Genomic DNA, 27946 nt, shown 5'->3' on the forward strand with positions numbered 1-27946 from the left:
TGTGGAAGCGGTACTTTGTTACTTTGTGGCTGCGCCTCGCCCTAAAATGTGCAAGGCGAGGCGGACATTGGTAGTTGTGAAGCAGTTGATGGGAGTGTATCTAGGTTGAAGCACGGCCACACAATTGTCCCTACTCGTATAAATATGCGCTTGATCGGATTGAAATGCCGTGCACAGCGTATCTAATGTATGTTTGCTTCGTAGCGATCTTCGAATTGTAAATTACACTATTTGGGTATCCAAGAACTTATAAAGAAGTCTACGGCAACACGCGCTTTAAGTCCAACAAGTTCCAAAAATTGAACATGTATGGCTGCCTGTCAGCCACAGGTATGTTTTAAAAATGACCGCTTCTGATGGCGGTGCTCATCCAAGTATGCTGAAAAGTAGCAACGCGAAACCATTCGGGCTATTATCGTCACTCCTCCGCCAACGCGCCGAGGATTAGACTTTGCACGATGAATTCATCGCACACGATGCGGATTGTTCTCCCTCCGACTTCACCCTTGCGGATAAGAGAATCTGTACTGTCTTTGCCTTTGTCATCACGGTCGTTGCTCGCGCTCTGCTTTCTCTTCTTCCCTTGTTTCGTTTTGGGAGCAGTGGCGCCGTCAACGCGGCGCTGATTCTTGTCACCGAAAAGAGTGGCAGCGGTTTCGTCTACTCCAGCCTTGCCTCCATCGACATAGATCCAATCCCATCTACCGTCTTGTAGCAGTTCTACTGCGCTGGCGATATCAGTACACCTCCCGACAACTTTTGGACTAAGCGCATAGGTCAGGAAGATAAAGGGCTTCTTTCGTTCCGCCTCCCTCTTCGATTTGCCCGTCACCAACAAGATGTTCTGACCCTTTAGGAGAAGCTCGCGCTCTTGCACCATCTTCGAGAGTGACGCCTCTTCGCTTGCGGGGTCATACAAAGGCATTATCCTTGAGCGAACTGCGCCTTGCAAGTATATCGACGTGCCCGCCGGCAGAAGATACCTGCTGAAATTGAGAGGCATGCCTGCCTTGATAGAATCAGTCAACCAACGATCGTGGAGACAGGGGACATTGAGTGCCAGGGCTTGAATGAATTTTGTGGATCGACAATGTGAATCTGTGATTAGAGCGACAAGACGTAGTCCTTTGTATTCCTCCTTGACGAGCAGGCCATCCCAGCTCGATGAAGCTGCTTGTTGTTTGTTTGTGGCCGAAGGCTCCCCGGAGCTATCAGTTGCAGTGAAGAGTTCATGAAAACCTTCTTCAAGTATTTGACCGCCATTGTTGGTAATCAAGGTAGCGAGTCCATTTCTGTAGTCCCCAGATGAATCTTGGGTAGATGTCGTTGCGAACGCCATGTTTGCAAATACCGAACTTGAACGATTAGATGATGAAACTGACATAGCCCTGGTGGGCAGCTCCTTAAGCAAAGACAGGCCGGTATGACTCCTCCGCAGCAAAGACGGCGTGATTGGCTCCTCGACAGTAGCAGCTGGGGTCCCAACGCGTGAAGCTGATGGTGTAGAAGAGCGCGAGGCGGCAAATGTGTATAGTCGATCCCCGAATTTCCCCCATAACTGGTTTGTAAGATACATCTTTTCCATGGGCACTGATATAGGTTCTTCCGTACTAGATTGCTTCAGCTTGAGTACGATGGTCAAATGGCCATACTGGTCAGTCAACGGAAAATCTCCTAGGCTCTCAGTATCAAGTTTATCCTTGAAGCCAGCGACAACGTAGATGTTCTTTCTTATACCCGGAACATCCACCTTGACTTGATCTCCAACTCTTAATTGCATAGTTCGAACTTGGATGGCTTCTAGTGAATTTAGGGTACCGTCATCGTAACGGATTTTGAGATGGCGAGAATCGTATGCACCCAGGCAAGTAGCAGGATAGAATCCCATACTCGGCCAGTATGCGATGACTCTGTTTGGTACCAATATGTCACCGGAGGGTTCTTCCTCTTCGTTCTGGTTGGTTGTCTCTTCTATAGGGGCTGCTTGCTCTTCGCCTTCCTTGAATCGTGAAGCAGGCGCATCGGTCTTTGGTGTCTCTGGAATGGTCCGCGCTCGCTCGGAAGACTTCTTTGGCGCCCGATTCCTGGGAGATGCGCGCGAAAGAACTTCTTTTGCGGGAGGTTTCATCGTTGTCTTCTTGGCTGGCTTTAATGCGCCCTCCCTCGACGCATCTTTTGCAGGACTATCATGTTGGATGGCGCTTACTTCATCTGGCTCCGTAACATTGTGTACTTGAGGTTCCGGTCTCTCTAGAGAATGTGCATCTTGGGACTCTTGCCTGTCATTTTTCGAAGGGGATATGCGGGTTGCCTTCGATTTGTAGGTAATTTTTCGTTTCTTCACCACAGGTTCTTGCATGAACGAAGGCTCAGCCGAAGATACCTCGTTCTTATCACCAATGTCTTCCGAAAAGCTTAAACCGCTCAATGTCGGGATTTCGACGTCACCTATGTTGGACTGCTGCGTGCTAGCCTGGTTCGCAATGTCAGAGAGGGAGCGCAATTTCCGACCTTGTTTACCCTCATCTCGATTCGTGTCAATCGTATTGCTGCCCGAAACCCCGGTTCGCGTAATTGATTGGTTTTCATGAGCAGTGTGGAAATTCTCCGTGCTATTAGTCTGGCGGGAAACGCTGTCACCAGTAGCTGTCGACTCTCTGACTTGATCATTTTGTATATCCACGGCAGCTACAGTTTGTTCGAGTTTGTGTCCTTGCTGGTCTTCCATGACATCAGATTCCGGGATTGTAGATTGTCGGTGCATCCGGGAAGGAGGCTGATCCTGCTGGTGCATGGGGCTGCTGAGACCTTTGGTTGTTGGACTTGAGCAACTCGGCTCATCCGACCTCCCATGGCCATCATCATGCCTTTTGTTGACATTCGCCTCGTCAGGGTGGTCTACATTCATGCCAGAACCCTCATCGACTACGCTTTCTGACTCAGGGATGGCATCACTACCAACAGACGGTTCCCGTAGACTTTGGTCTTCGTCGACAATAACATTATGCCCAACTTGAGGGAGGTCTTCATCCTCGTCTGCTGTATCGGAATCACCTGACCTCACATCAACTTCATCTTCGCCTGCAGATTGATGTTCACCATAGTCATGCTCGTCGTACACGACTTCGTCAACAGACATAGCTGGAGGACTGCTTGGAACACGATCGTCGTTGTCTACATTATCAGGAGGAGCGTCTGTGGTATTTCCCGCACTTTGCGTGCTTGATTTTGGCGGCATGGAGAGCACGGACGAGGAAACAACCCGGCTTGTGTATCCTGTGTTTCTAGCCAGAGTCGTCTGGTCGATGCTGTACTGATTTGTGGAGGGCGAAGAAGGTGGCAGTAGCGATTTGGGTCGAGAGGTGGGTTGTGCGTATAACCGAGAGTCTGGCTGTGAATCCATAATGGTTTCTGTTTCTTTGCTACTCTTTTCTGGTGAGCCAGGTGGAACATCGCGGGAGGCATTCACAGGACGGGAGTGTGGGTTCCGTTCAGATCGCAGGGACGGACTTGCAGGGGGTGTATTTCGGGTTGAGCGACCAGAAAGAGTTCGAATGGGGTGGGAGGAGGTATTTGGTACCTGGACTCTTGTTCCCAGATCCGGGCCACCCAATGAGCTCGAGTGTTCATCTTGTGAAAGCTCATTGATTGCATTCGCTTCAATTCGAGCGACAGTGGCTGCATTTTGTTGTGATGGCTCATTCGATGAGACCTCGTCGCAATCATACGGTCCGTCATAAGCATTCCGTCTTGAACTTCGGGATGTCGCAGGAGTTCGTAACCTCGAAAGCTTGCCTGCTGATGGGATTGAACGCAATTTGCGGCGCCCTTGAGGTGGTGATGATGACGGCGCTGTGACTTGTGCGAATGTTTTACCCGTTTCCCTATCGAGCTTATGCCTTGCAGAGCGAGCCAGAGCCCTCTTTTCTGTAATGCTTGGTTCGTCCCAGCTTTCTTGTTCTGTGTGGTCGTGCTCGCGAGTAGTAACAACACGAGATCGCTTGTCTTGCGACTGCTTCATTGTGACATATGCCGCGCGCGGCTCGCTCGAAGATCGGAGAGGATCGAGGTGGACTGCCTTGATCGGGCTCGACGTAGGTAACACTGGGACAGGGCTAGAGTTGCGAGCATCCGTGAAGTTTGGCGAAGGTCGCTGGAATACAGCGTCGTCGCTGACACCCTCCACAATGGGCGATGTATGGGCTTGAGTAGCATTGAACACTTGCGTAAGGGACATTGCATTTCCCATGCCTTTGATACCTCCACTCCCTCCTCCAAAAAAAGCAGCAGCCGTCAGTGTTGTACCAGGCGTTACTGTACGTAGATCAGAGCTGAGCATCTGCCCATCACTGGTTCGCTTCCGCCCCGCCATAGCCGGTGTTTCGAACTTGAGAGGACTTGTAGGAGCCAGACTATCATGCTGGAATTGATTGATGTTCTCATCTTCAGGAGCAATGGTAGGGCTGGTGACGGTAGGACTGAGCTGTTCCTGGCTGGAGTTTACAGCATCTTGTGGCTCTGATAGCGAATCAGCCCCTTGATCATGCTCCTCGCGGCCAAACCCATGGGTAGGGACATTTTCGTGGACAGCACTCCCATAGATGCCACTCGTCCACTCCTTGTATATTTGGCTATCTGGCTGAGTGTCTCCTGGGCCATCCATTACACCACTAAACGTCTGATACATCTTGTCAACGCGCTCTCGGGGCTTTAGAGCGGATTCGCTTGCTGGTGCGGTGTTGTGTGTCGGGAGGTTTGGTTTGACATAGTTTACATCGGCTGGGGCGCGTCTAGACGGTGCGTTGCGCGTCAAAGCGGTCGTATCATTCACTCGCTGCGGGGAATGATTGTGATTGTCTGGGAATGAGGTGCGCTCGTTGGCCGACGCAGCAATGGCAGCGGGCTTGCTGGGGCTAATGAAGAGGCTGTGACCCGTCGCGTCGGAGGCTTGATATGTGTCGGGATTGCCTGCGCGCTGCCTAAGCAGTTGCGAGAGCTGCGAGGGATCCTGCGGTTTTGTAGCGTCAGTGGAGGTCTGGCATGTTGTGTTGTGTGAAGGCTCCTGGATCTGCATGGGCGACCGGGGGTTGCGGAGCCAAAGCGCGCCATAGCCCTAGGTGCAGGTGCCTGGAATTGGGGGGAAAGTGACAGCTCACATCGTAAATATCATCCATCAAGCCAGTATGCTGCTCTGAATCTCGCGACGCCATCGTGAAAGGCACTTCGAGCGACCTCCATGAGATGACGTTGGGCCATGCATTGTAATTAGGCTGTCGTGAGATCGTCTCTAATTCTCCGGTCGTGTTGGTCGCGCGGGCTCACGTGCTAGCCTTGTTCACTCAATGCCGGATTGGATGATAGGGAATTAGGTCCACAGCTAATAGCCATTGCAATTGAAAGTGCGACGATGAGGGATCTCACGATTTGCTACTTCTGGTCATTTGTTGTTTTGAACATGTTTGATGTATTGCACTAAAACAAAAAAAAAGATAAATGTACATGGCCATCGCAGTGCCTTGGTTCTAGAAAGCCATATATTGCAACTCCTACCCAGCGTTGCGACCCCACTGGACTCATACAGCAAGTTCCATACTTGAATCTTGTCCTCGCTCCTCCCTGTCTTCTCTTTAAGCTTTTTCTTTTATTCGGGTCCGCCTAGATTTAACCGACGAAAGTGTAGTATGCTCCCAAAGCAACTGTAAGTCCGACAGCGGTCCATCCGGTCTGGATGACGGTCTTGTTCTTGAAGCCGATACCGAGATCCCAGGTCAAATGCCTGATTCCGTTGATGCTGTGGAAGAAGAAGGGGAAAGCGGCGGTGGCCTTTGCAGCAATCTTAACGGCGACGGGCCATGACGCAACCGCTGCGACGAGCGAGGGAGTCTCGAGGTGCCATCCGAGAGCGGGAGCGGCGAGATATGAAAGACCAAAGATGTAGAGACCTCCGCTGAGGAGGATTCCCGTGATACGGTTGAACGACGATGCGTACCATGTGATTTGCGGGCGGTAGATGGTCAAGTGGGGAGAGACGGGTCGCTGGAGACGCTGCTTGACGAGGATTTCCTGGCCCTCGGCGGAGGATACGTTGTGTGTTGCTGCGAGCCTTTTTGAATGGTTAGTTTGGTGTTGTTGTAAGGGTGGTTGTTTCGATCTGCCCCATTCCGTGGGCTCGTCATGGACTTCCATACCTCCGCTGTACCATGCGCCCGGCGGGCTGGAACCTGGTGAAGCCGGGAGCGGCAGCTGCTCGTCGCAGGCCGAGCTGGAAGATGCGTTGAGAGGCCATGCTGCTCGACGGGAGGCGCAATTGAGCTGCGAATGGAGTGGAGAGGAGTACCGGGTGAGTGCGGTTGTGGTGATGTCGAAGAGTGACATTCACGATCAAGCGTTCTCGGTTGTTCCCATCGATGGAGTTGCCGAGCGACCAATCAGAGCGTCTGGCTTAGTCAAGCGACATCCACCTCATCCGAAATCTCTTCGTGCGTGTCCTCCCTGTTTTCTTTCTTTCCTTCATGGAACCTCGATATCGCCGCAATGAGCCCTGAATTGCTGGAGTGACGGCCTGTCTGCTGGCGTTATGTCAGTGGAATAAGGACATGAGAGTTTCTTGAAGGAATACCCGTAGTTAATCGCGCATTTTATCTTAAATTGTGATCGAGTGCGTTTCATATCCAGGGTTACATGCTTTTCGTTCTTCGTAGCTATTGCTTCAATTTGTGTGTTCAGTCGGGGCACACTCCTGCATGCATGTGTGAAGCCTATTGAATGGAGTATGCACATGCTCAGATACTTCTTGCGTCATGTGCGATCGTGCTGAGCTATTGATGCCTTTGATAAGTTGATCGAAGCCGGACTCCTGGCAGCTGCTACTATGCCGGCATATAACTTGATCAGGCAAATGCAGGACAAAACTTCACGAGAAGCTCTTCTACAATCAAAATCTTCATCCACGACATCTTCATTCATAAATACTGAAGGCGAAAGGACTAATTGAGTGATCAACCCATCATCATCAATCACAATGCCATCATACTGAACGTGATAGACAGACAGTACGGAGTAGACCACCGCACCACGCAAATTCTCACCACCTCACCCACCAACGACATCTAAACCCAGATCATCACCCCTACAAGTCACCACAACAATCTACCTAATATCAAAACAATTCCAACCCTAAACCAAACCACATGACCCCCAAATAATCCCCCTAAAAAAAGGACACAATGACAACCCTAGCCCAAATCCACCAGACCACCCTCTCCCTCCCCCCGGAAACCTACATCTACAAAATCATCTCCACCAGCCCTCGCGAATACCCGCACAACTACACCAAGACCGCCAACCTCGCCGTCATCGCGTCCGACGACTCCCTCCGGATCTTCGACCCCATCTCCCTGAACCTCGTCGCGGACGGCGTCATCAAGAACGCGAATGCGAGCGTCACGTGCCTGGAGCGAGTCGAGGGCTCCGAGGGGAATCTGCTGGCGACGGCGGGGAGGGATGGGTTTGTTAGGTTTTGGGATGCAAGGAGTAGGGGGAAGGTGTCGGAGATTCAGAGTCGTATGTGATTTTTTTCTCTTTCTGTTGCTCTTATGAATATTTCCGCAGTATATAGACGATATATATCTGGGGATGTGGGATATAAACCCCCAAGACAAGAGATAGTCAGAGAACAGAACATGGTTAACACAATCCACACAGCACACAAATTGATATCCTCACTCGTCTGCGACGCCTCGAGGAACTTCATCGCCGCGGGAATCGAAAACCCAAATGACGGTCCTGCCGAGTCCCCCGTTCTCATCTGGTACGTCTATCCATCTTATCCCATCACCCCTAACCCCAACCTCAAATCGAAAGAAAAGAAGATCACCAACTTCCAAACACCGTAAGAACTATTGTACTCACAAAAAAACCCAGGGACAACCGCAACCCGACCTCCCCCCTCCAATCCTACACCGAATCCCACACCGACACCATCACCTCGCTCCACCTGCACCCCTCGCACCCAACCCTCCTCCTCACCTCCTCAACCGACGGCCTCATCTCCATCTTCGACACCTCGGTGCCGGACGAGGACGACGCGCTGTTCCAAGTCGCGAACCACGGGTCCGCCGTCGCGCACGCAGGCTTCGTCTCCACGTCGCCGAAATCGACGACTATGTTCGCGATCGGCACAGACGAGACGGTGAGTTTCCACGCGCTGCAGAGCGCAGACGAGGACGTGAAGGAGCCGAAGCCCGTGGCGTGGGGGGATGTGAGGGAGGGGCTTGGGTGCGAGTATTTGGTTGGGATGCATTGGGTGGGCGGGGAGGCGTATGTGGTGGCTGGGGAGCATAGGTATGTTTGTCTTCTTCCCCTTTTCCGTTCCCCCTTTTGTTTCTGAAGACAGCTGTATGAGAAGGGAGGAGAGGGAATTGGCTTGCTGACAATGCGGGAACGAAAGCACATCGACACTATCACTCATCCCCCTCCAACCGCCCTCGTCGGCCGATCAGCCCCTGAACTACACGTACGACGTGGCGCGCAAGATCGTGCTTCCGGACGCGCATGGCGGGGAGGTGGTGCGGGATTTGTTTACAGATACTCATGTAAGCCTTCTCCCTTCCTTCAATCACATTGTTGTTTTCATTTTGCTGACGAGAAGGGGGGATTGTAGTCACAGACGACGTACACAGTTGGCGAGGACGGCTGTGTGCGCGCGTGGAAGGGCGATTGGTCGTCTGCGGGAGACGGCGACGAGGCGATGCAGGTTGATGACGAGGGGGATGATGGGGGAAAGAGGAAGAAAGATAGGAAGGAGAGGAGGAGGGAGAAGAAGGAGAGGAAGGGGGATGCTGGAGGGGAGAAGGGGAGGTATAAGCCTTATTAGAGTAGAGTTCAAGTGTTGCGTGGCTAGGGGGTAGAGTGTATGGCACAGCACATGCATCAATCATGATATAGTGGCTTGGTGGGAATTGGAAGACGGATGGCTGGGTCAAGTCAAGTCGAGACGAGTCGACTTTCGAGGACGTTGATTATACATTATACGTACTACACATGACTACAGAGTCTAAACCATCTATTTTGGTTTCCACAGCTCCGCGATTCGTATAATCGCCACCGGCGATTGTGATCTATCAAAGTAAAGCGTCGTTGCCGAACTTCTGGACGAACATGCCCAATGCCTTGATCGGGAAGATGAATTTGTAGTTGGGGTACGATATCATGCTATAAAGTGACGGGGTTAGTATCAGATCAAACAGTCCTGTGGTTTCTATTTCGACGTTGGGATGGTATGGGAAAAGGGAATAGGGGAATAACTCACCAACTCTTATTAAAGACACCTTCAATAGCCTCCTGTTTCCACTCGCCATTCGGCTGCTGCCTGCTCATGATCAACCTCAGCGCCTTCTTCAGGGGCTCCGGGTCCGGGAAGTCGGACTCGAGCAGCGCGATGACGGCCCATGCGGTCTGGACGACCTGGCTCTCCGGGTGCTGGTCGTACACGCCCAGCTCGCAGGACTTGTACGTCTCGCCCCAACCGCCGTCCTCCATCTGGCGGTCGAGCAGGAACTTGCAAGCGCGGCGCACGCGCTCGCTGTTGGAGTAGTGCTCGCCGCCGCAGGAGAGGGACTCGACGGCGAACATGGTCGCGTACGTGAAGCAGATGCCCCAAGAGCCGTACCACGAGCCGTCGGGGAGCTGCGAGCGGCGGATGTACTCGATGGCGGCGGCCTTGAAGGTCTTGACTTCGTTGGCGCGGTAGTCTGGGTAGTACTTTTGCGCCATGTGGAGGGCGGTCACGCATGCGGTCGTGCATTCTGGGTAGTTGTATTCGATCATGATGCGGCCGAAGACCTCGGCGGCGTTGAGGTGCTCGAGGAGCTCGGAGCCGCGGGTGGGCTCGTAGGACGCGCAGCCTCCACCCTCGTTCTGCATGGTTAGGATGACGTCGATTGCGTCGAGGCAGCGTCGCTCGCTGATGAGCTGTGGGTAGTTGGCGGTGGGGTGCTTTTGCAGGGTGAGGATGGACTTGAAGCCTTCGGAGGTGCAGTCGGATACTGTGTAGCCTTGCTTCCGGGTAGAGAAACCCCATGCGCCTTTGCGCTGCTGGCGGTAGCATTTGTGTTGGTCGCGGCACTCTTCCAAGATCTGTTGGTCTTCCAGGAACTCCATTGCCTTGATGAGCATGGGCTTCCATTTCGGGTCTTCAATGAAACCTCCAGTCAGAACACCCTGGACGAGGAAAGAAGTGTCCCAGGTCTGCACGCCATTGGTTCCGTTCATCAACATGCCCTCGTCCTTCATCCAGAGAAACTCGGGCAGCGTCTTCAAATGCTCCTTGAACGGTACCGAATCCGGGCCAAGCTGAATATAAGCAGCAAGGGTATTCATGGGCCCGTTGACAGGCCCAAGATTAGAGTACGATGTGTTCTCGTCTTCAGCCTCAATGAGCCACCACGTCCATTCCTCAGCCCGCTTCTTCATCCAATTGGGCCGGAGGAGGGGCATCCATATATGAATAACAAGCCAGAACAAAAGACGGAGAACCCAGGACTTGGGGTGATAGTTGTCTATTGGAGAGATCGTGTTACGGTGGCTCTCAAGGTTGATCGTCTCGTACGGCTGGGTCAGGAGTTCCGTCCTCAGTTGCCTCGTCAAGTCGTTCAGCGGATAACTCCAGCGTTTCGACCATATGTACGACATGGGCAGCATGACCTGCCGCATATGAATCCACCACCTCCAGGGCGAGATCGGAACCCAATCAGGGAGCAACCACAGCTCAGGGGGAACCGGATTGACGATCTCATACTCGAACACTCCCAACACGCTCAACCAGAATTTCGCCCAGTGAGGCCCATTCACCGCACCCCCGAGCTCCCATAGCCTCTTCCTCGCTTTCACCATGCGCTCGTCGTCCGCATCAACGCCTAACAGTCGTAGTGTCGTGTAGTTCATCGCGATTCCGAAAACGCTGCTCTCCCCTTCGATGTGCAGACCCCACCCACCATCTTTAGGATTCTGCCGCGCGAAGAGGTAGTTCTTCATTTCGATCGCCCAGGGTTTCGGAATCGGCGTCTCGGTGACATACCACGTTATAACGAGGCCCGGGAGCAGGAACATGGGACCGCCGTACTCGCAGGCCCAGTTCCCAGGCGGCAGCTGGAGCTTGGAGAAGAACTCGAGGCCATTGGAAGCGGACTCGAGGGGCGTCTTTGCGGGTTGCAGTTTCGGGAGTCCCTACGTATCCATCAGTACAGTTTCATCGCCTTGTCGTCGGATTCACAAAAAGCAAATAAATCCTAACTCACGGTCTCGATACCTAGGAAATACCTATCCGCCGCGGTCTGCGGCCACGCCTCTACCTCCTCGTCGGTTTCCAGATAATGCCACGTCTGGCACCCTCTGTCGTCCTTCAACCGCCACCTCGAGCGGTCCGTCGTAGCGTTCACGAAATCGCTTCCTTTAACCACCCCGTTGGCCTTCGCTTTCGCGTGGCGCTGGTGCGTGCCATTGGGCGGCGCCATGGTTGCTGCGTCCTTCTGTATCGTATATCCTCTCGGAAGGAAATCGATTCGAATCAAATGCTCACATCGAGCGAGGCGGGCTTGCGACTTTTTGTTGTGGAGAGAGTGTCACACATTGTTATAGATGGAGGTCCCTGAATTGGGCGCACGGGCCACCGCTACATTCAATCGAATGAGCGGCGGATGATTGTCGTAGCCGTACTAGGAACGGGCCCACGCGTAAATTATCATGAAGACGGTTAGACGAACTTAGTATTCGTAATTTGGTGGCCTGGTGGGATCACATGCTTTCGAGGAGGATTCATGTGGGCGGAGTTATGCCATCCCGGCATCCCGAGAGAAATATGACGCGCGACTAATTACAGCAATGATGCGCCTGAGAGGAGCAATTGCGGGCGATGATCAATTGAATGCTGGCGATCAGTAGAATAGAAGAGGTCAGAATTGCCTGCACGAGGCACCAATCAGGTTATGGAGAACAGCAATTCATTATTATATATATGTGAGTTCTTGGTTCCCATATAGTCCTTATCCTTAAAATCATGCAACTTCCACGATACCAATGTATATATACAAATTTAGCGAGCGACCGCCTGGGTACGCGCGACCCGGAAAGGAAAAGAGGGAAATCATAACATAAAAGAAAGATCTATACAGAGCTAGCCAGGCCCGAATAAAACAAGCCGATGCCGCTAGAGTCCAACGAGAGGATGCATAGAGTGTGTCCGAACACCAGGGAAAGGAAAAACATATAGAAAATTTCTTTGCCCAAAAGCAGATAAAGAGGATAAAAGCATGCCCACGTACATCGAAGACGGGTATCTCATGGAGAAGTTGTGAAATATATTTTTGTGGTGGTGGTTGATGTTCTGATCTCAATCGCTGAGATCCGGATTCGCAATGAAGAGTCGTGTGTTGCTCATGGTCGTGGTTCGTTCGTCAACGCTGCCTCTCCGGTGAAGATCGTCCGATGTCTTCTTCTCCGTGGCTGGCTTCGGCAGGCCTTGGGGCATCTGTCCTACATCACCAAAGTTTCGTTCGCCGCTGCTGCTTCCACTTCCTCCCGACAATCCAGTCTTGGTGTGTTCGAAGTAGTTGGTGGGAGTGTAGCCAGGCATCGGCGTTTCCTCCTCAGCAAGATCTTCCATGCCTTCTGCGGATGTACTGATGCCATTGGGAGGTGTGGAACTTGTCGATAGTCGGCCAGCGGGGTTGGCATATGCAACGCGACGGCCGGAGCCCAGGGAACTGCGACCAGAACCTGTGCGTTGATGGTAAGGTCCGTGTGTAGAGCCATTGTCTTCGCTATCCCCTTCGTCGACCTCGGTGGCACTCAAACGCATTGGAACACCGGTGCCTGCCATGTTTGCTGGTGCATATAGCGACGCCTTGGGTGCCCTGTGCGTGATCTTGGATCGCACACCTGCGGCGACGCTCGAGCTGCCAGAGACATTCCGTGGCGGGGCGTGGTGCGGCCCACCTACCACCTCCATGTTCGCACGCAGCTTCGCTGCTCGCTGCTGTGCCAATATCCGTGGGTCTTCATACTGGGCGCGATCGCACCAGACTGTGGCCTTCTGTTTCCGCATCATAGCGACGTAGGAGGAAGGGGAATTTCCCGAGCGCGAGGACGATGATCGGCGTAGAGCACCACTGTTGGAGCGGTTCGGCGTGCCGTTGGTGGAGGTGGAGGAGGAGGTAGCATTCGAGAGGGTGCGGCGGGTGCCCTGGTTGAGGACTTGCTGAGGAGGGTACTGGGTAGGGTACTGGGAGGACTGCATTGTGCCTTGGGGAGTGCCGTATGCGGAGGGAGGAGCGGAGGTACCGGGACCCATGGGGAAGACACCAGAAGAAGTTGTCCTGGTACGTGAATGACCTTGAAGCTGAGCTGTATCGGGTGAATAGTGTTGCTGTGCGGGGCGGACGGCAGTGCCGGGAGGTGGAACGGGTTTGCGATGGAGCGGGACGCCATAGGAAGGCTGGGTGGGTTGTGCAGTCATTGCAGACATGTTTGTTGTCGAGGAGCGTGCGTGCGTGGAGTGGGATGAGATTGTTGTCGGTGCCGCTCCTTGCCTGACGTCGATTGAGGTGATAGGACCCGGATCGACAGGCGTGTTTCAAAAGATGCGAGGAGTGAGAAATGTACGATGTGTTGCGGTAGGTACGGGGTACTAAGGGTCCAACGTCGCCCTGGATTGACTCTCAAAGAGGCGGACCGCGAGCGATGGGGGTGAATCGACTGGATGGCCGGTTGAGGCGGGTGACGATGGGTAGAGGGAAGTACGGAGGGAGTACTTGTCTACAATTTCTTCTCTCGAAGGGGCGGGGCGCAGTGAGGTGGTTAAGATTGGGTTGATGTATACACAGGACGGAGGAGGAGTAAAGGTGTTTGTTTCTGTTTCTGTTTCTGTTGGAGTCTTGGGTTGGTGGGTGGTGGCCCTGGTGGGTGGGAGGTTGAGTGGGTGGGTAGCCGCTTGCGTCCGGGCGTGCAGTGCGCAGTGCCTGCAAAATATGGAATTCAGAAGAAGATGCCGCAACCGCTACTACGAGCACTCCACCCGAGTCCGTATTCGGCGATGATGTCCAACTTCAGGCGAGGGCAGATGTGGAATTGGTGATGAAAATTTGTAGAGGGTCAAGAGCCCGAGTAGTGAGATGTGTAATCCTGTTCAGAGGGAAGAGAGAGAGTTTGTCAGATCGGGGGATTGATCTATAAAGATCAGATCTCTGCACAGGCGGCGTGGGCGACGGGCGGGCAGGATTGATGAATATGTAATAATTAGGGTAGGAGGGAAAGGCAGGTAGGCAGGCAGGCAGGTAGCCTGTAGGCAGGTCGGTAGCGTCTGAGTAGCGTCGCGTAAGTAGACGACGGTAGGAGCGAAAAGCGGCGTAGGGCGAGCGGGCAGCAGAAGCGGGCGTACGATACCAAACGACGGATGAGGTGGGATGAGATGGATCCGGCGTAGTCTGATGGTGGTGGTGTACTTTTGTAGAATGTAGCGTAGTGTACTTGTAGCGTAAGGGTAAGGCGGAAGTCTAAGGTGTGGGTGTGTACCATGTACCGATCAGCGAGTAGTGGTGGTACTCGTAGCTCAACGTGAAAAGACTTATTTAGAGCAAAGAGGAAGAATGGAGAGCGCAAGAGAAGATGAGGAGGAGGAAGAGGAGGAGGAGGAAGAGGAGGAGGAGGGCGAGCGGAATAACTCCCAGTGAGACGACTAGCTTTTGCGTCTACCGTGATAGTGTGGATGGTTACCAGACTCCAGTGTGTATGTATCAGTGCAAGCACAAGTAAGTATAATACTCGCAAGCCCACAAGTACAAATGTATGTACAAGAACCGCCGATGACACGATGTACAATAATAGGCTGGGATTTGGTAGTACTTCACTCGCAACAGGCGAGAAGCTGAACAGAGTCTACTACTGTTCAGGAAGTGGTGAGTTTTTTTGTTCAGGTGTGTGATGCAAGTAGGTGTGCGTGCAGAGAGATAGATGCAGGTATCGTCGACCTCGTCTTCGTCTTGGTGGTGGGAATGGTTCTGATTGTGATAATGGTTGGTACTCGATGGTAATGGTGGTTAGTCCTGCCAGTCGCTGTTTCGAGTCAAGTACGGGAACGTGGGATGACCTTGGACAACCTTTCCGGCCGATCGCCGAGCCGCTGGAGAGGAGAAGGTGGTGGTGGAGGGATGGGATGGGATGGGATGCGGTAGGGATGAAGGGTTGGGAATAGAACAAGAGCTGGCTTGCGCTATCCAGCAGCCAAAAGAGGAGAAGGCGGAGGTGGTGGAGTCCAGTAACTGCAATGGTGAATGCAAATGCAAATGCAGATGCAAAAAAGAGGAAGAGGGGGAATGGGCTGGAAACGCCACGAAGGTGGAGGATGATGAGATGATATGATTGCAATGGAATGGTACGCGCTGAGTTGTCTGGTCTGTCAGCCAGATGGATGTGGATGGCGGAGAGGACAACCTTTCCAATTCCAAGTTGGGCAATAATTGGACCTGACTGTTCTCCGTTTTGGCTGCTGAGCTGATGCTGGGTTTATGAATATATGGAAGAATAGTTAATGGGAATGATGACAGTAACAATGGGATCCTGCAACAGTGACAAGTAACAGCAGGACAAATGAAAACCAGGTATGCTGCAAGACAACAAAGTGCTTTAATCAGGAGAACAATGGAAGTCAATTCGATTGTCGGGTAGTGGTAGTGAGTGGTAGTGGCTGTAGCAAAAAGCCGCTGTTGAACAATCCATCAACGATCAACGATCACTGATCGCATCTCCACGGGTGGCCCACTATGACGTTTCTTGATATTCGCCCTCCGTCTATGATCAATCAACGGTCACGGTGCACATACTCTAACTACTGAGTTTACTCCGTACTCCCCTCAGGTAAACGGTAGAACTGGTAGGTAAAATCATCATCCGATGATTCCTGGCTCATAATATACTCAAGCTATAGACGACGGCGTCATCTCAACATGGCCCCAAACTTGGAATTCCCCCTACGAGTTCCCAGAGATCAAGAAAATACCCCGACTTGATGCTCTAACTAACGACGGAGTACCAAAAATCTCATCTCAACTGGGGGTGTCGGGGAGCGATACGATTGGAATGTGTGTTGCAACAACCTCTTACGAGACAACTATGAGGCATCATGTACCGCACCGAACCGTAACCGTACCGCAGTTACCTCGTACGTTCTCTGCATCCTCCACCTCTTCCTCTTTCTCCCCCACTCAGTAGTGCGAGGTAACTAGTCACCACGCCCCGCTCTTCACCAATGCACCAGTATGGTGTCTTCAGCCTCTGCCTCTACCTCTCTACTTCTGCTCTGTTCTCTTTTCCCACTCTTATTCTCTTCCCGCCAACTAAGAGTTTACCTCTGTGCTCCGTACCGTATTGCATGCATCCCTCGTTAGGGCCTTGATCATGGCCCCTGCAACAACTTACATCCATGCTGGCCTCTGCCCTGCCCTGGTGAACTGCATCAACCCTGACCATCGAATCACGCACGTTCCTGATTGCGCCTGCGTGCGCCTGTAGAACTTGTACGTAGCCCTGTTGCGTCTCAGCTGGATCTCTGTGATTCCTGCAAAGGAGATGTCGCCATTCCCCTTCTCGCCTTCGGCAGCCCTCATGGCTTACATGGCACATTGCATATTTCCTCCGAATAATGGCGCCGCATGGGAGCGAGCGAGATTCAAACTTGGACGTGAGACTTGGACTTGGATTTGCGACTTGGGACTTGGGACTTGCCAGGAGGCGCCGACAACAGCGACCAGGCATGCCATGGCAGATCCGACGACTGGGCGGCCATGCGACGAACTGACTGGCTGACTGCCTCGTGCGAAGATCAACTTGGTTACATTGTCATTTTGGCACCAACAGGCAGGCCCACGGTCGGATGCGTTGCATTGTTGCGCTGCGCTGGGATTGTTAAGGTAGCGTAGCGCTACACCATCTTGCTCGTACCGGTCCTCTTTAAACCGAAAGAGCCGTCATGTGCGGCGCTGCGCTTCTCGTGTTGACGACTATTGTATGCGACTATGCGTATCAATCCATCGGTCCAATATTTCCACTTCAATCCAGGTGCGAAATGCAACAACATCGATAAACCTTTCGTGCCATCCATATCGGAGCGGCACATTTCTGCTTTGGCGACCAAATTCCCGTGCTCTGACTAGATCCCATCCCATCCACCCCTCCTCTTCCTCTCGCTAAGATCGCAATCGTTTCACAGCTGCACTATCGTGTGGATGTGACGACTTGAGATGTGATGCTTACAGCGTCCTGTCGCTGCTCGTCGCGGGGCAATTCGCTCAATAAGTTTCTCTTTCACCGGCCATGTTCAGAATCGGAACAGCCCCGCTCAGACTCTCACGCATCATGTCTGCAGGGCAGTGATGCATCTGCCCATGTGGGCGTGTGCACATGTCCGATCTGATCATGTTCGTCGACAGCGCATGCCTCGAGGCTCAAGCCCTACGAGTACCAAGGTACTCCAGACTGTAGTCTGGTTCTACAGCGTTTGACTATGCCATGCCTGCACTTTCACTGTCGAGTGCAGTATGGACCTTCCTTTCTCGTGCAATCGCGTGCCAAGTTCTGACCGCGTCGAACAACTGGAGAAATCTTGTAGCACACCGTGCCTGGCATTCACGCCTTTTCGCCTGTTGAATGATTCTCGTTACTGCTTCTCGTGCATTTCACCAAATCGGATCTCCATAATTCTCAGCTTCGGAGAAAGCGTCAATATTGCACTGCATCGCGACGTCCGTCGATCCAAATACCGCATAGCCACCTCCTAAACAATCTCTTCTTCCTCTCAAGCAGCGTTTATCCCGACAATTGAGGTCATTGTGGGGATGGGAATGCTTGTGATGGCCCGTGGGAGGAGACGATGGCAAAGTGCTCGTAGTGACCGGAACAAAGTACCCACGCACCGTACGCTTGCCACTTTGGGGCTTGAGGGAGGAGTGCAAGGATTTGCTCGTCAGGGTCCAGCCTGCCTGTCAGCTTCGTCGCTTCACTCTCAAGCCCGTCGAACGCAAGCAGGGTCGCTGATCTTTTACTGCTTTGTGTCTCACAACGGGCCGTCCTCGAGTCTGGTTTCTAATATTGTACACAGCCTACCGCGAAAAGGGTACTAACAACGAGTTTCAATAAATCTATCTGATGCTCCAACGTTTTGTGGTCCCCGTCATGTCTATCAATTCTCTGATTCCGAAAAAGAAAATTCTATTTCTATCATGCGCCGCATCATGGCATATCAAACAATAGCTCAAGAAAAGAGGATCCGATCGAGTCGTCGAGGTGAGCTGAAAGACGTAACTGCGTACCTGTCGGTTTACGTATGTCAGAGAATAGTTTTCACACTTACTTCAACCGCCAACACGCTATTATTGCGCATGCGATTGCATGTTCTTCGACTGATTTCCTTTTTCGCTCTTTTCTCCTCTCCATATCATCGTATTACTCCAGTACCCCAGAGATGCTAGCCTACTAACCTAACATCTATCGCATGACCCTCGACAAACTTCCCTCAGCCCAACTCCTCCAGGATCGAGAGTACATAAGAGATGGGACGATTCACAATAGGCTTGAACTCGGTGAAGATAACAAGTTGCATTATAGTCAAGGAAGAAATCGTACTTTGTTCTACGACTACGGCACGTGCATGGCCTTCGTAATCGTCGACTACCTGTTCGGGTCAAGCGGTCGCGCAACGGCAACCGATCTGGCGTGGCGTGCACGTTTTGCTCCTTCGCTCTCTTTTTCCGATCGATGTTGAACCTACTGGGCCGTTTATTCAGCTCGAATGTTCCGTCGCTAATATACCGTAGGTGCGTTCCATGCATGAGGTGACTATGAGTAAGCCTTGCACAGCGAAGCACAATCGATTATGGGGTGACTAGTATACGACAAGATGTTTGTTGTTACGAAGGAATGGGTTTTCTCCGACAAGTCTAGACTTTCGCATCCCGCGCATACATGAGGAACAATCTGGCATGCAGAAGAGCCGCATGGGCTTTCATGCATTCTAGAAGGGATGTCATTCTTAGTAAACACCCGGAATCAGTCTCCACTTCGTCTGCTTCTCGAACTTCGCCCAATCTTCACCATAGCGCTTCGCACAGTACTCGTTCAAGATGGGCACCGCGCGGGTCGCAAAGTCAGAAAAGAAAAACGCTCCCACCACGGCTCCCCAAACCCATCCTCCGGCAGCAGCGGCGTAGCCAGCTCGCCAGAATGTGTATGCGCCGTAGTTGATGTGCCTCGCGAGGCTCCACAGACCGCCGGTATATGGCTTTCCCTTGTTCGCAGGGTCGGATTTAAACCGCTTTCGCTGGATCTCAGCGATGAGCTCGGTGAAAATGCCAGTCGTGTACAGCGCGCTACCCACGAGCAGTGCTGGCTGCGGAAATGTAGATTCTTGTGACGCAGAGGTGATGGACGCGAGGAAGGCATAGCTGTTCAGGCTGTTCATGACGAGATTGAACACCCCGATGATAAACGCATTTTGAATGCTCATCGGCTCTTCCGACAATGCTGAGATCCAGATGTCATGTTTGATCGCACTGCCAACTGCCATTCCCACGAGTACAAGCCGATACGGCGACAACTGTAGGCCATCGATCAATGCTATGCCCGTATGCGCGGGTAGTCCTGGTGGTAAGGTCCTCAGGCCCACGCGGTGCAGGAGGCCAGTGCCGACTCCATATTTCAACACCGAGTACTGGAAGACTGGATCGAGTGCTCGAAGGAGCGCAAACGCGGCCTTTCCAACTGGCGTCGAGGTCTTATCGCCACGAGAGATCAGGTCCCGCTTCTTGGAGTCTTCTGATCGCGGATCCTTCTCAGACATGATTGCTTGATATGATCACCTCTCAATTTGTGAATGTGTGTACGGAGTGCTATAGAGGGTTCAGGTGTGGGGTAATAGTTGTATATATTTATTTGTCCTTCCTTTCGTACGAGTAAGTTAAGGAATGGGGTGAGCTTACGGTTACATCATACAAAGTGTACTGTACGGAGCACTGTTCCAGCGAATGGTGGAAATCGGGGTATACACATGCCGACTACCCGATGATCCCGTGCACACGTAGATTAGCGCGCACCTCGAGATACGGGTGAATTGAACAGTGCGATTCACGCGTCGATATATCTCAGAAACATAATTATATCGATTCACTCCGAGCAGCACGTATTACGTCGTTACTCACTGGTCTATGTGGAGTATTACAATTGAAAAGCTTGTCAATTGTACGATAAAGTCGAGTCCGTGTCACGCGCATCAGGAAGGGGCAGCATATCATCAGTAGCACTATTATCGGTGAGCAAGACCCGAGTGTCTTTATATTACGACGAACAGAGGAACATTTCTATCCGGAGTGCTATGAAACATTTGAAGGTAAATCATTTCACCCTGTCTTCACTGTCTCCCGACTCCACGGTTCTGGCTTGAAACAATTGGTTATTGAACATTATTATATTGGACACCGGGCATCACTCCGTGTAACGACAACAAGGACACCGCATCTGTATCACTTTAGCCTACCAATATTCACAGCTGTTGTTTCCTTCTCATGCCGACTCATCCTATCCCTATCAGAGCTATATCCATCGACCTCCTCAATGCAGCCTTATCTAAACAGAGAGAGCCGGACGATTCTTTCAACATACATACTTAACTGCCTCTTCTTCGGACCTTCCTTTCCCCTTGTACTCCATAGTCACAGTCATCCATGCGAAAGAATTCCGAGCAGGTAACAGCAACTTCAGTCTCCACCGCTGAGGAGCTGTCCTTCAACCATGTCTGCCAACTACTCCAAGGAGTCGAGAACATCGTCAAGACCAAGACCATCACCTCCGGAACACCAAACGACAAAGAAGAAAAGAAGGTCCGAAACTTTATAGCTGGCTGGTTCGCCGAACACCGGAAAGCCATCGACCATCCGTCAACAGATGGCGGAGCCTTCCTCTCCATAGTCTTCCCTCATCATCGGAAAGACAGAGTCCACGGATTCAAAACACCGTCACTTGCCCGGAAAATCGCAAACTTACTTCAATTCAACAATGCCCAGAGACTGGTATACGACAGGTGGGAGCAGAGCAAGGACGGGGACTTGGGCGTCTACGTGGAGAGGGCAATGCGGCCATGGGACAATACCTGGAAAAACAAGAAACCGATCTCTATAAGTCGAGTTGACCGACTTCTCGTGCAGCTAGCTGCGAAGTGTAGGTTCTCAGACATTGCGACACGACGGAAGAAGCAAAAGGAGTTTTCCACGGATACTGAGCTCAAGAATATCTTCATTCAGCTTGAATCATGGGAGGCAAAGTGGTTTGTAAGGCTCATTTTGCGGGATCACTGCACGTTGAATCTCAACGAGACGTTTGTGTTTGGCAGATACCACTTCCTACTCCCACTTCTGCTGAAGTTTCAGAATGACTTTGGTGCAGCTTTCAGCTTACTCAGGAGTGAACTCAAGGAATATCCTCCTGTGCCTCCGAGTAATGACGAGCAACGGATGCGTCTGGAAGCTGCGTGGAAACTGAGGCCTGTAGTGGGCGTGAAAATAGGCCGTCCGCCCTTCTACAAAGCATGGTCGTTCAAGCATTGTTTCGATATGCTGAACCAGCAAGCATGGGCAGCCGAAATCAAATACGACGGCGAGTACTGCGAGATACACGTTAATCTAGATGACGAGAAAACCCCCATTCAAATCTTCTCAAAGAACGGCAAAGACGCCACCAACGACCGCAAAGCCCTTTGTAGGGTCATTCGCTCCGCCCTCAGGCTCGGCCAGACAACCTGCAGAATCCGCAGAAACTGCGTTATCCTCGGCGAAATGGTCCTCTACAGTGACAAAGAACGCAAGATCCTACCATTCTCCAAGATTCGAAAGCACATTTCACGCTCCGGCATGACCTTCGGGGCGAAGCAGGACTCGCTGCCCCACGAGTGGGAGCACCTCATGATTGTCTTCTTCGACGTCCTCGTCCTCGACGACGATCCGGTGCTTCGGAAGACCCTCCAGGATCGCCGGAACGTCCTGCGGGACCTGGTCGATACCATACCTGGGCGATCCATGCGATCACAATGGACGCTCCTAGACTTCAAGAAATCCAGCGATGGGATGACAGATCTAAAGCAAGCATTCGCCCTGGCACTCGCACAGCGGCAAGAAGGACTCGTCCTCAAACCACTCCATTCACCATACTTCCCCATGCACACGGGGATACAAGATCGCCGCCCCGGATTCTTCATCAAGATGAAGAAAGACTACCTAGCCGACATGGGCGGCTCGCGCGACCTCGGAGACTTCGCCATCGTCGGCGCGAGCTACAATCCCCAAATCGCCGCCAAATCGCACGTGAGGCCTTTACACTGGACGCATTTCCACCTCGGATGCTTGAAAAACAAAGCATCACTACACCACACGGGCGTGAAGCCACTGTTCAAAATCGTCGGCGTGCTTAGCCTCGAACACTGTATACCAAAGCACGACCTGCGCTACCTGAACATCCACGGCCGGCTGCGAGAGCGCCAACTCGACGACGAAGGGTGCACGGAGGAGTTCGACTTCGAGGAGTCGAATGGCTTTGACGCGCAGATGTCTGTGGCGTTCAAGCAGCCGTTTGTCGCGGAGATTCTGGGCGGCGGGTACGAGACGGTGCAGAACGAGACGTTCGAGATGCTGCGGCACCCGCGGCTCAAGAAGATCCACTCGGATCGGACGTGGGAGGATGCTGTGACCATGGAAGATCTGGAAGCGTTGGCGAGCGAGAAGTGGTGTGTCCCTGATCACACTGAACTATCTGGCCACGCGAGAGATGTTGCGCTGTTGATGAGACGATACGTTGGGAGGCAAGACTCAACCACCACCGCAGCGACACTGACATCCTCGGCGATGAAATCAGGAGGGCCACCAAACTACCAAACCACTCCTAGCATCTCAGAAACCGACCCCTCCCTCCCCTCTCAAAGCAACACCACATCCAGCACAAGCAACGCAACACAATGCACAAGCAGCACCCGAGAGGTAGGCCTCAAAGCCTCACAGCAAGCACACTTCGCCATCCGCGAAGATACCCTCGTCTCTATCTCTGGATGTTCGCAAACTTCCACGACATCCGGTGCAAGCAATGGAGGTTGTGCTGGGAGTAAAAGGAAGCTGGACGTCTCGATTATTACGCCCCCGCCTTTGCAGAGGAAGAAGGCGAGGGTGCCGTTGGAGGTTACGGATTCGAATGAGAATTCTGTGACTGAGGTTTGTGGGGAGTGATATGGGAGCGGTTGGGGGGTTTGTCTGGAAGGAGGGAATGGTTGACATGTTATTGAACGGGGTTGTGCTTTTTTATTGCCATATGCCATTTTAATAAGATAATTGCGAAGTTGTAGTTAAGATGACTATTTGACATAATTGTAGAGATATATATTTTTCAGTATTTAGTTGTGCAATCGAGTGTGCGATCAGTGGAGTGTGTCAAGCGTATATTCTTCTCACCATATCTCAACATCATTGTCCTGTGAAGTCCACTTGGCAATATTTCAATATAGAAAGACAAGAAGACACATTCCGCATTAAGAAGCTACTTCTACTGTCCGAGCCGATTTCGACAACATTGCAACCATGTGAACAACTACCATGACGTAGCTTGGCTATACTGTGCCCATCTCAATGCAACATATGTTCACATGGTGGTGGTCTGCATTAAACTGTCTTGGAGACCAACCATCAATGGCTCGATGAAGTCAACGATTGGCACGCGTGCTTTCGAACGCTACCTCTAAAGGGTAGGTTGCAGGACCTGCCCAGATTGGCGGGACGTTTCGAGGCGGGGAAGATCTCCAATGACGCCACAAAGCTTGCTTGGAACCGCATGCGCGTAGGACTATCACCTTTCACTTCCACCTACCATAGACTTGATTGTACATACATCAAAGTGAATCACTGACTACTTACGGACATGCGTTCTAGCCCCTTTGCACAAATTGACCATTTAAGTCTACGAATATGGATAGAAAGTCGCCAAGATAAAACACTTTCTCCCCAGAAAGTGCATCTTCCAATAGTTCTCGACGCAAAGTCACTGACATAGTCGAGCATTCCAAGACAAGGATAAATTGAGAAGAAACACCCCATCCGAATTATTGCTCCAGCATACAACCCAGCAGGAAAATCAATGTACCCCGCAACCACTTTCGGCAATTCTCCCGCATGGTTGCATGGGGTTTCGTGCATCAAGCAATCAATCTTCAGGAACATCCATCGTCATATGCCCGCGATCGAACGGCCGAGCGTATGACCACCAGCACCATTGCCGTGCGGACGTCCCTTCCTTCAAGGAAGACGGAGACAAAAGAGGAGAAAACAGCAGGTCACAAGTGCACACCACCCCAAATGTCGCCCAGCGTCCGTCTCGTCTCACACGATGCCAGCCTGCCTGCACCCGCCAAGGAAAGATGGGGATGGAATGTATTCCTTAAATATGTGGGGCTTTGCCGCTGCGCGTGAAATGGACACTTTCCAGCGGTTTCTTCCCTTTCCAATTCTCAGTCTCTTCCAATTCGGAAACGTGGCGTGTAACGCGCCCGGCAAAGAGAGAAATTGAGCATGGCTCTTCTACGAAATGGCGCCGCTATTGTGGCGTTATGGGCTATCACCGTGCTGCCCCGTGTGAATGCTCAGGGAAAGACGCCATATGATTATGTCGACCCGCTTATTGGAACGATCAATGGAGGCGAGTTGGGCATTCCTTCTTTCTACGTGGTCGTGGGCTGATTGTCTTCAAAGGTCATGTTTTCCCGGGTGCAACACTGCCATTTGGTAAGCGAACCCCCAAGCAAACACTACAATATAGCAAGCTGATGGGTTCAAGGTATGGCAAAGGCTGGGCCAGATGTCTATGGCGAGAATCAGGGCGGATTTGCGTCGGATGACAGTCCCATCTGGGGGTACTCGCATATGCATGATTCTGGCACTGGAGGCGTATGTTCTCTCCCTGCGCGAGCAGGCTCACATAGACGATTTCGGGCTTTGACATTGCGATTCTAGTCTGCGTCGCTAGGAAACTTCCCCATTTTTGCGCATGCGGGTTGTCCGAATGATGACATTAACGCTTGCGGGTACACGAGCTGGGAGAGGATGATTCCGCGCGTCCAAGGATCCGTGGTAGCACGGCCGGGGTACTTTGCAATCACGCTGGAGAACCAAGTCCGCGCGGAGATGACGGTGACGAACAAGACTGCGCTGTACCGATTCACGTTTCCAGAGGTGCCGACGACGCCGAATACGACATTGAGCCCGCTGATCCTTCTTGAGCTTTCTGACTTGCCAAAGACCAGGACTGATGGAAACATCACGGTCATGACGTCTGGAGATACTGGCCGCATGACTGGACATGGGCGGTTCGAACCGAGCTTCGGCCAGGGTAAGTATCAATCGTACTTCTGCGCCGATTTCATAGGAGCTCCGATGAAGGATGCAGGTGTGTTTCTCAACTCTAGAGCCGGGTTTACGAAGACGATCAGTGTGTTTTCGGAAGGCAATAGGGCGAGTAGGCGACCGGCCGGCGGATGGATCAAGTTTGGAAAGCCTGATAGAAACAACCAGATACTCGTCCGAGTGGGCATGAGCTTCAAGAGTGAAGAGCAGGCGTGCGCGAACGCGAAGAAAGAAATCCCAAACAGCAACTTCGATAGCGTCGTGAAATCTGCCGAGGACGCCTGGAAAGAAAAGCTATCCGTGATCACGATAAAACCGGGTGGTGCTAGCGAGGTAATTCAAAAAGCGTTCTGGAGTGGCGTGTACAGGACGATGATTAGTCCACAAGACTACACTGGCGAGAATCCGTTCTGGGACTCTGGAGAACCTTACTATGATTCGTTCTACTGTATCTGGGATTCGTTTAGAAGTATACATCCTCTACTTACACTGCTGGATCCGCATAGTCAGACTCTCATGGTTCGGAGTTTGCTCGATATCTACCAGCATGAAGGGAAGTTGCCAGATTGTAGAATGAGTTTCTGTAAAGGTTGGTATAACATGTTCTCATCAACTTCAGGCTTCGATAGACTAACAGCTCCAAGGGTTCACACAGGGAGGCTCCAACGCCGATGTGGTCATTGCAGATGCCTACTTCAAAAACATATCTGCTGGTGTTGATTGGAAAGTAGCGTACGAGGCGCTCATTTCTGATGCCGAAGTTGAACCCTTGAATTGGGATATCGAAGGTACCAAATTCATGGTTGCAAGCTAAAAGTTTTCACACTGTCTAACAACGTCAAGGTCGCGGCGGTCTCGAATCGTGGAAGTCATTAGGCTACATTCCAACCGAGAACTACGACACCCTCGGTGTAGGCACTGAAACACGCTCGATCTCTCGTACCGTCGAATACGCGTACAATGATTTCGTCATTGCCCTTCTAGCCCGCGAGTTCGGGCACATGGACGACTATCGCAAATACCTGGGTCGCTCTGGGAACTGGAAGAACATGTACAAGGCGGATCAGCGCAGTGCCATCAACGGTGTAGACACTGGCTTTGTCGGTTTCCTACAGCCCAAGTACATGAACGGCACATGGGGCTACCAAGACCCCATATTCTGCTCACCATTGCTCTCATTCGACCAATGCTATCTGAACCCAAGCGGCCACGAAACATACGAGGGTAGTTGCTGGATGTACACATTCTACGTTCCCGGCGACATGGCGACGCTCGTCCAGACACTCGGCGGCCCCCGCGAATTCGTCCGCCGACTCGACTTCCTGCACGAGTCCGGCGTCCTGTACATTGGCGACGAACAAGCCTTTCTCAAAGTCTTCCTGTACCACTACGCCGGGCGCCCAGCGAAGTCCGCCGAGCGAGCGCACTTCTACATCCCAAGCCAGTTCAACGACACGCTGGGCGGCATCCCGGGCAACGACGACAGCGGCGCCATGGGCTCCTTTGCAGCGCTCACCATGATGGGAATCTTCCCCAATGCAGGCCAGGACGTCTACTTCATCACCCCGCCCTTCTTTGAATCCGTCTCGATACGAAACGGACAGAGCGGCAAGACAGCGACGATCAAAAACATCAATTTCGATCCGACGGGTAAGAATGTGTACATCCAGAGCGCGACGCTCGACGGAAAGCCGTACACACGGAACTGGCTACAGCATAAGTTCTTCCTGGATGGCGGGACCCTGGAGTTGACTCTGGGGTCGAATGAGTCTACGTGGGGAACCAGGCCTGAGGACTTGCCGCCGAGTTTAGGTCCTTTTGGTAATGGCACAACGCCAGGTGTTAATGCGAGCGCGGTGGGTAAGGACAAGAGGTGGCATATGCCGAAGCTGGATCTGTCGCTTTCGGGTTCTTGGGGTATGGCAGTGTAGTGGGTTTGTAGATAGGTTATGGTAGAGCCCCTCCTATAGTCGACGGGCTGGAGATGTAATATGATCAGATTGTTTCGTCAAAGTGTCTGTATGGTAGAAGTTTTCTCAAGATTCACAACCTCCTCTGCATAAAGGAGTCAACGGCTTCAGATGCTTTTGCTAACCTTTAGGACATCCACACCAGTCATGCGTGTCGTCCACATGCCACTTTCTCTACTAAAGTCAAGTTAGCGCTCGCGCCCCCATCGGACCTATTCCACCATCGTGAGTCAACCGCTTCTAGCCAAAATTATCAACCAAATCTCAGATCTCAAGAAAGGGATAACGACACGCAGAATACACCAAACACTTGTAGCGAACAAACGTCGGGAAATTAGAAGAATTCGTCAGAAGCGAACAACACTACCACGCCAAGTGCATGCATACATACTTCTCTACCAAGCCAAACCTGATGGTTTCGGTCTGTGACGAGTTCGACCTCGCAGCGCACGCAATAAGTCGCATAGTTACATTTTTCTAACAACAGCAGTAGTGGAACCTTTA

The 27946-nt window shown here is 52.1% G+C and overlaps 8 protein-coding genes across 8 annotated transcripts; 3 read left to right on the forward strand and 5 right to left on the reverse strand.

The window, feature by feature from the left end:
- Positions 1-204: 204 nt before the first annotated feature.
- On the reverse strand, positions 205-5250 carry BU24DRAFT_416749 (uncharacterized protein). The gene is made up of 2 exons (XM_033526535.1): positions 5157-5250; positions 205-5008 (listed from the first exon to the last, which is right to left on the reverse strand). Exons 1-2 carry the CDS (start codon positions 5208-5210, stop codon positions 419-421), a joined length of 4644 nt encoding a protein of 1547 aa, XP_033389421.1. The 5' UTR covers positions 5211-5250; the 3' UTR covers positions 205-418.
- Positions 5251-5479: 229 nt separating this feature from the next.
- BU24DRAFT_487579 (cytochrome b560 subunit of succinate dehydrogenase) lies at positions 5480-6334 on the reverse strand. The gene is made up of 2 exons (XM_033533469.1): positions 6189-6334; positions 5480-6103 (listed from the first exon to the last, which is right to left on the reverse strand). The coding sequence occupies exons 1-2, from the start codon at positions 6284-6286 to the stop codon at positions 5662-5664; spliced, it is 540 nt and encodes a 179-aa protein (XP_033389422.1). The 5' UTR covers positions 6287-6334; the 3' UTR covers positions 5480-5661.
- A 762-nt stretch (positions 6335-7096) lies between these two features.
- BU24DRAFT_14455 (WD40 repeat-like protein) lies at positions 7097-8956 on the forward strand. The gene is made up of 5 exons (XM_033521177.1): positions 7097-7563; positions 7705-7810; positions 7924-8343; positions 8450-8594; positions 8663-8956. Exons 1-5 carry the CDS (start codon positions 7227-7229, stop codon positions 8873-8875), a joined length of 1221 nt encoding a protein of 406 aa, XP_033389423.1. The 5' UTR covers positions 7097-7226; the 3' UTR covers positions 8876-8956.
- Positions 8957-8973: 17 nt separating this feature from the next.
- BU24DRAFT_416751 (terpene synthase) lies at positions 8974-11720 on the reverse strand. The gene is made up of 3 exons (XM_033526536.1): positions 11298-11720; positions 9311-11226; positions 8974-9213 (listed from the first exon to the last, which is right to left on the reverse strand). Exons 1-3 carry the CDS (start codon positions 11511-11513, stop codon positions 9123-9125), a joined length of 2223 nt encoding a protein of 740 aa, XP_033389424.1. The 5' UTR covers positions 11514-11720; the 3' UTR covers positions 8974-9122.
- A 251-nt stretch (positions 11721-11971) lies between these two features.
- On the reverse strand, positions 11972-13695 carry BU24DRAFT_14438 (uncharacterized protein). Its single transcript, XM_033521175.1, has one exon. The coding sequence runs from the start codon at positions 13520-13522 to the stop codon at positions 12389-12391; it is 1134 nt and encodes a 377-aa protein (XP_033389425.1). The 5' UTR covers positions 13523-13695; the 3' UTR covers positions 11972-12388.
- A 5250-nt stretch (positions 13696-18945) lies between these two features.
- Positions 18946-20160, reverse strand: BU24DRAFT_14582 (uncharacterized protein). Its single transcript, XM_033521190.1, has one exon. It carries the CDS (start codon positions 19883-19885, stop codon positions 19079-19081), a length of 807 nt encoding a protein of 268 aa, XP_033389426.1. The 5' UTR covers positions 19886-20160; the 3' UTR covers positions 18946-19078.
- A 605-nt stretch (positions 20161-20765) lies between these two features.
- BU24DRAFT_438352 (uncharacterized protein) lies at positions 20766-23278 on the forward strand (the record flags this gene model as incomplete). Its single annotated transcript, XM_033530249.1, has 2 exons — positions 20766-23066; positions 23195-23278. 2 exons carry the CDS (start codon positions 20766-20768, stop codon positions 23276-23278), a joined length of 2385 nt encoding a protein of 794 aa, XP_033389427.1.
- Positions 23279-24467: 1189 nt separating this feature from the next.
- Positions 24468-27485, forward strand: BU24DRAFT_14586 (glycoside hydrolase family 92 protein). Its single transcript, XM_033521191.1, has 6 exons — positions 24468-24768; positions 24822-24854; positions 24907-25016; positions 25083-26061; positions 26117-26260; positions 26316-27485. Exons 1-6 carry the CDS (start codon positions 24642-24644, stop codon positions 27401-27403), a joined length of 2481 nt encoding a protein of 826 aa, XP_033389428.1. The 5' UTR covers positions 24468-24641; the 3' UTR covers positions 27404-27485.
- Positions 27486-27946: the final 461 nt, after the last annotated feature.

Source organism: Aaosphaeria arxii, assembly GCF_010015735.1.
Source record: "Aaosphaeria arxii CBS 175.79 unplaced genomic scaffold BU24scaffold_1, whole genome shotgun sequence".
Taxonomy (NCBI): domain Eukaryota; kingdom Fungi; phylum Ascomycota; class Dothideomycetes; order Pleosporales; genus Aaosphaeria; species Aaosphaeria arxii.

Excerpts from the sequence above, each read along its gene's own strand:
- BU24DRAFT_14438 (XM_033521175.1), bottom strand. The coding sequence starts at position 13,522 with ATGTCTGCAATGACTGCACAACCCACCCAGCCTTCCTATGGCGTCCCG.
- BU24DRAFT_14586 (XM_033521191.1), top strand. The coding sequence starts at position 24,642 with ATGGCTCTTCTACGAAATGGCGCCGCTATTGTGGCGTTATGGGCTATC. Across the intron at positions 24,769-24,821 it reads TATTGGAACGATCAATGGAG|GTCATGTTTTCCCGGGTGCA; the intron begins GCGAGTTGGGCA and ends TTGTCTTCAAAG. Across the intron at positions 24,855-24,906 it reads GGGTGCAACACTGCCATTTG|GTATGGCAAAGGCTGGGCCA; the intron begins GTAAGCGAACCC and ends GATGGGTTCAAG.
- BU24DRAFT_416751 (XM_033526536.1), bottom strand. The coding sequence starts at position 11,513 with ATGGCGCCGCCCAATGGCACGCACCAGCGCCACGCGAAAGCGAAGGCC. Across the intron at positions 11,227-11,297 it reads ATTTCCTAGGTATCGAGACC|GGACTCCCGAAACTGCAACC; the intron begins GTGAGTTAGGAT and ends ATGGATACGTAG. Across the intron at positions 9,214-9,310 it reads GGTGTCTTTAATAAGAGTTG|CATGATATCGTACCCCAACT; the intron begins GTGAGTTATTCC and ends GTCACTTTATAG.
- BU24DRAFT_14582 (XM_033521190.1), bottom strand. The coding sequence starts at position 19,885 with ATGTCTGAGAAGGATCCGCGATCAGAAGACTCCAAGAAGCGGGACCTG.
- BU24DRAFT_487579 (XM_033533469.1), bottom strand. The coding sequence starts at position 6,286 with ATGGCCTCTCAACGCATCTTCCAGCTCGGCCTGCGACGAGCAGCTGCC. Across the intron at positions 6,104-6,188 it reads GGGCGCATGGTACAGCGGAG|GCTCGCAGCAACACACAACG; the intron begins GTATGGAAGTCC and ends CCATTCAAAAAG.
- BU24DRAFT_14455 (XM_033521177.1), top strand. The coding sequence starts at position 7,227 with ATGACAACCCTAGCCCAAATCCACCAGACCACCCTCTCCCTCCCCCCG. Across the intron at positions 7,811-7,923 it reads GAGTCCCCCGTTCTCATCTG|GGACAACCGCAACCCGACCT; the intron begins GTACGTCTATCC and ends AAAAAAACCCAG. Across the intron at positions 8,595-8,662 it reads ATTTGTTTACAGATACTCAT|TCACAGACGACGTACACAGT; the intron begins GTAAGCCTTCTC and ends GGGGGATTGTAG.
- BU24DRAFT_416749 (XM_033526535.1), bottom strand. The coding sequence starts at position 5,210 with ATGGCGTCGCGAGATTCAGAGCAGCATACTGGCTTGATGGATGATATT. Across the intron at positions 5,009-5,156 it reads TGATGGATGATATTTACGAT|GATCCCTCGCAGCTCTCGCA; the intron begins GTGAGCTGTCAC and ends ACAAAACCGCAG.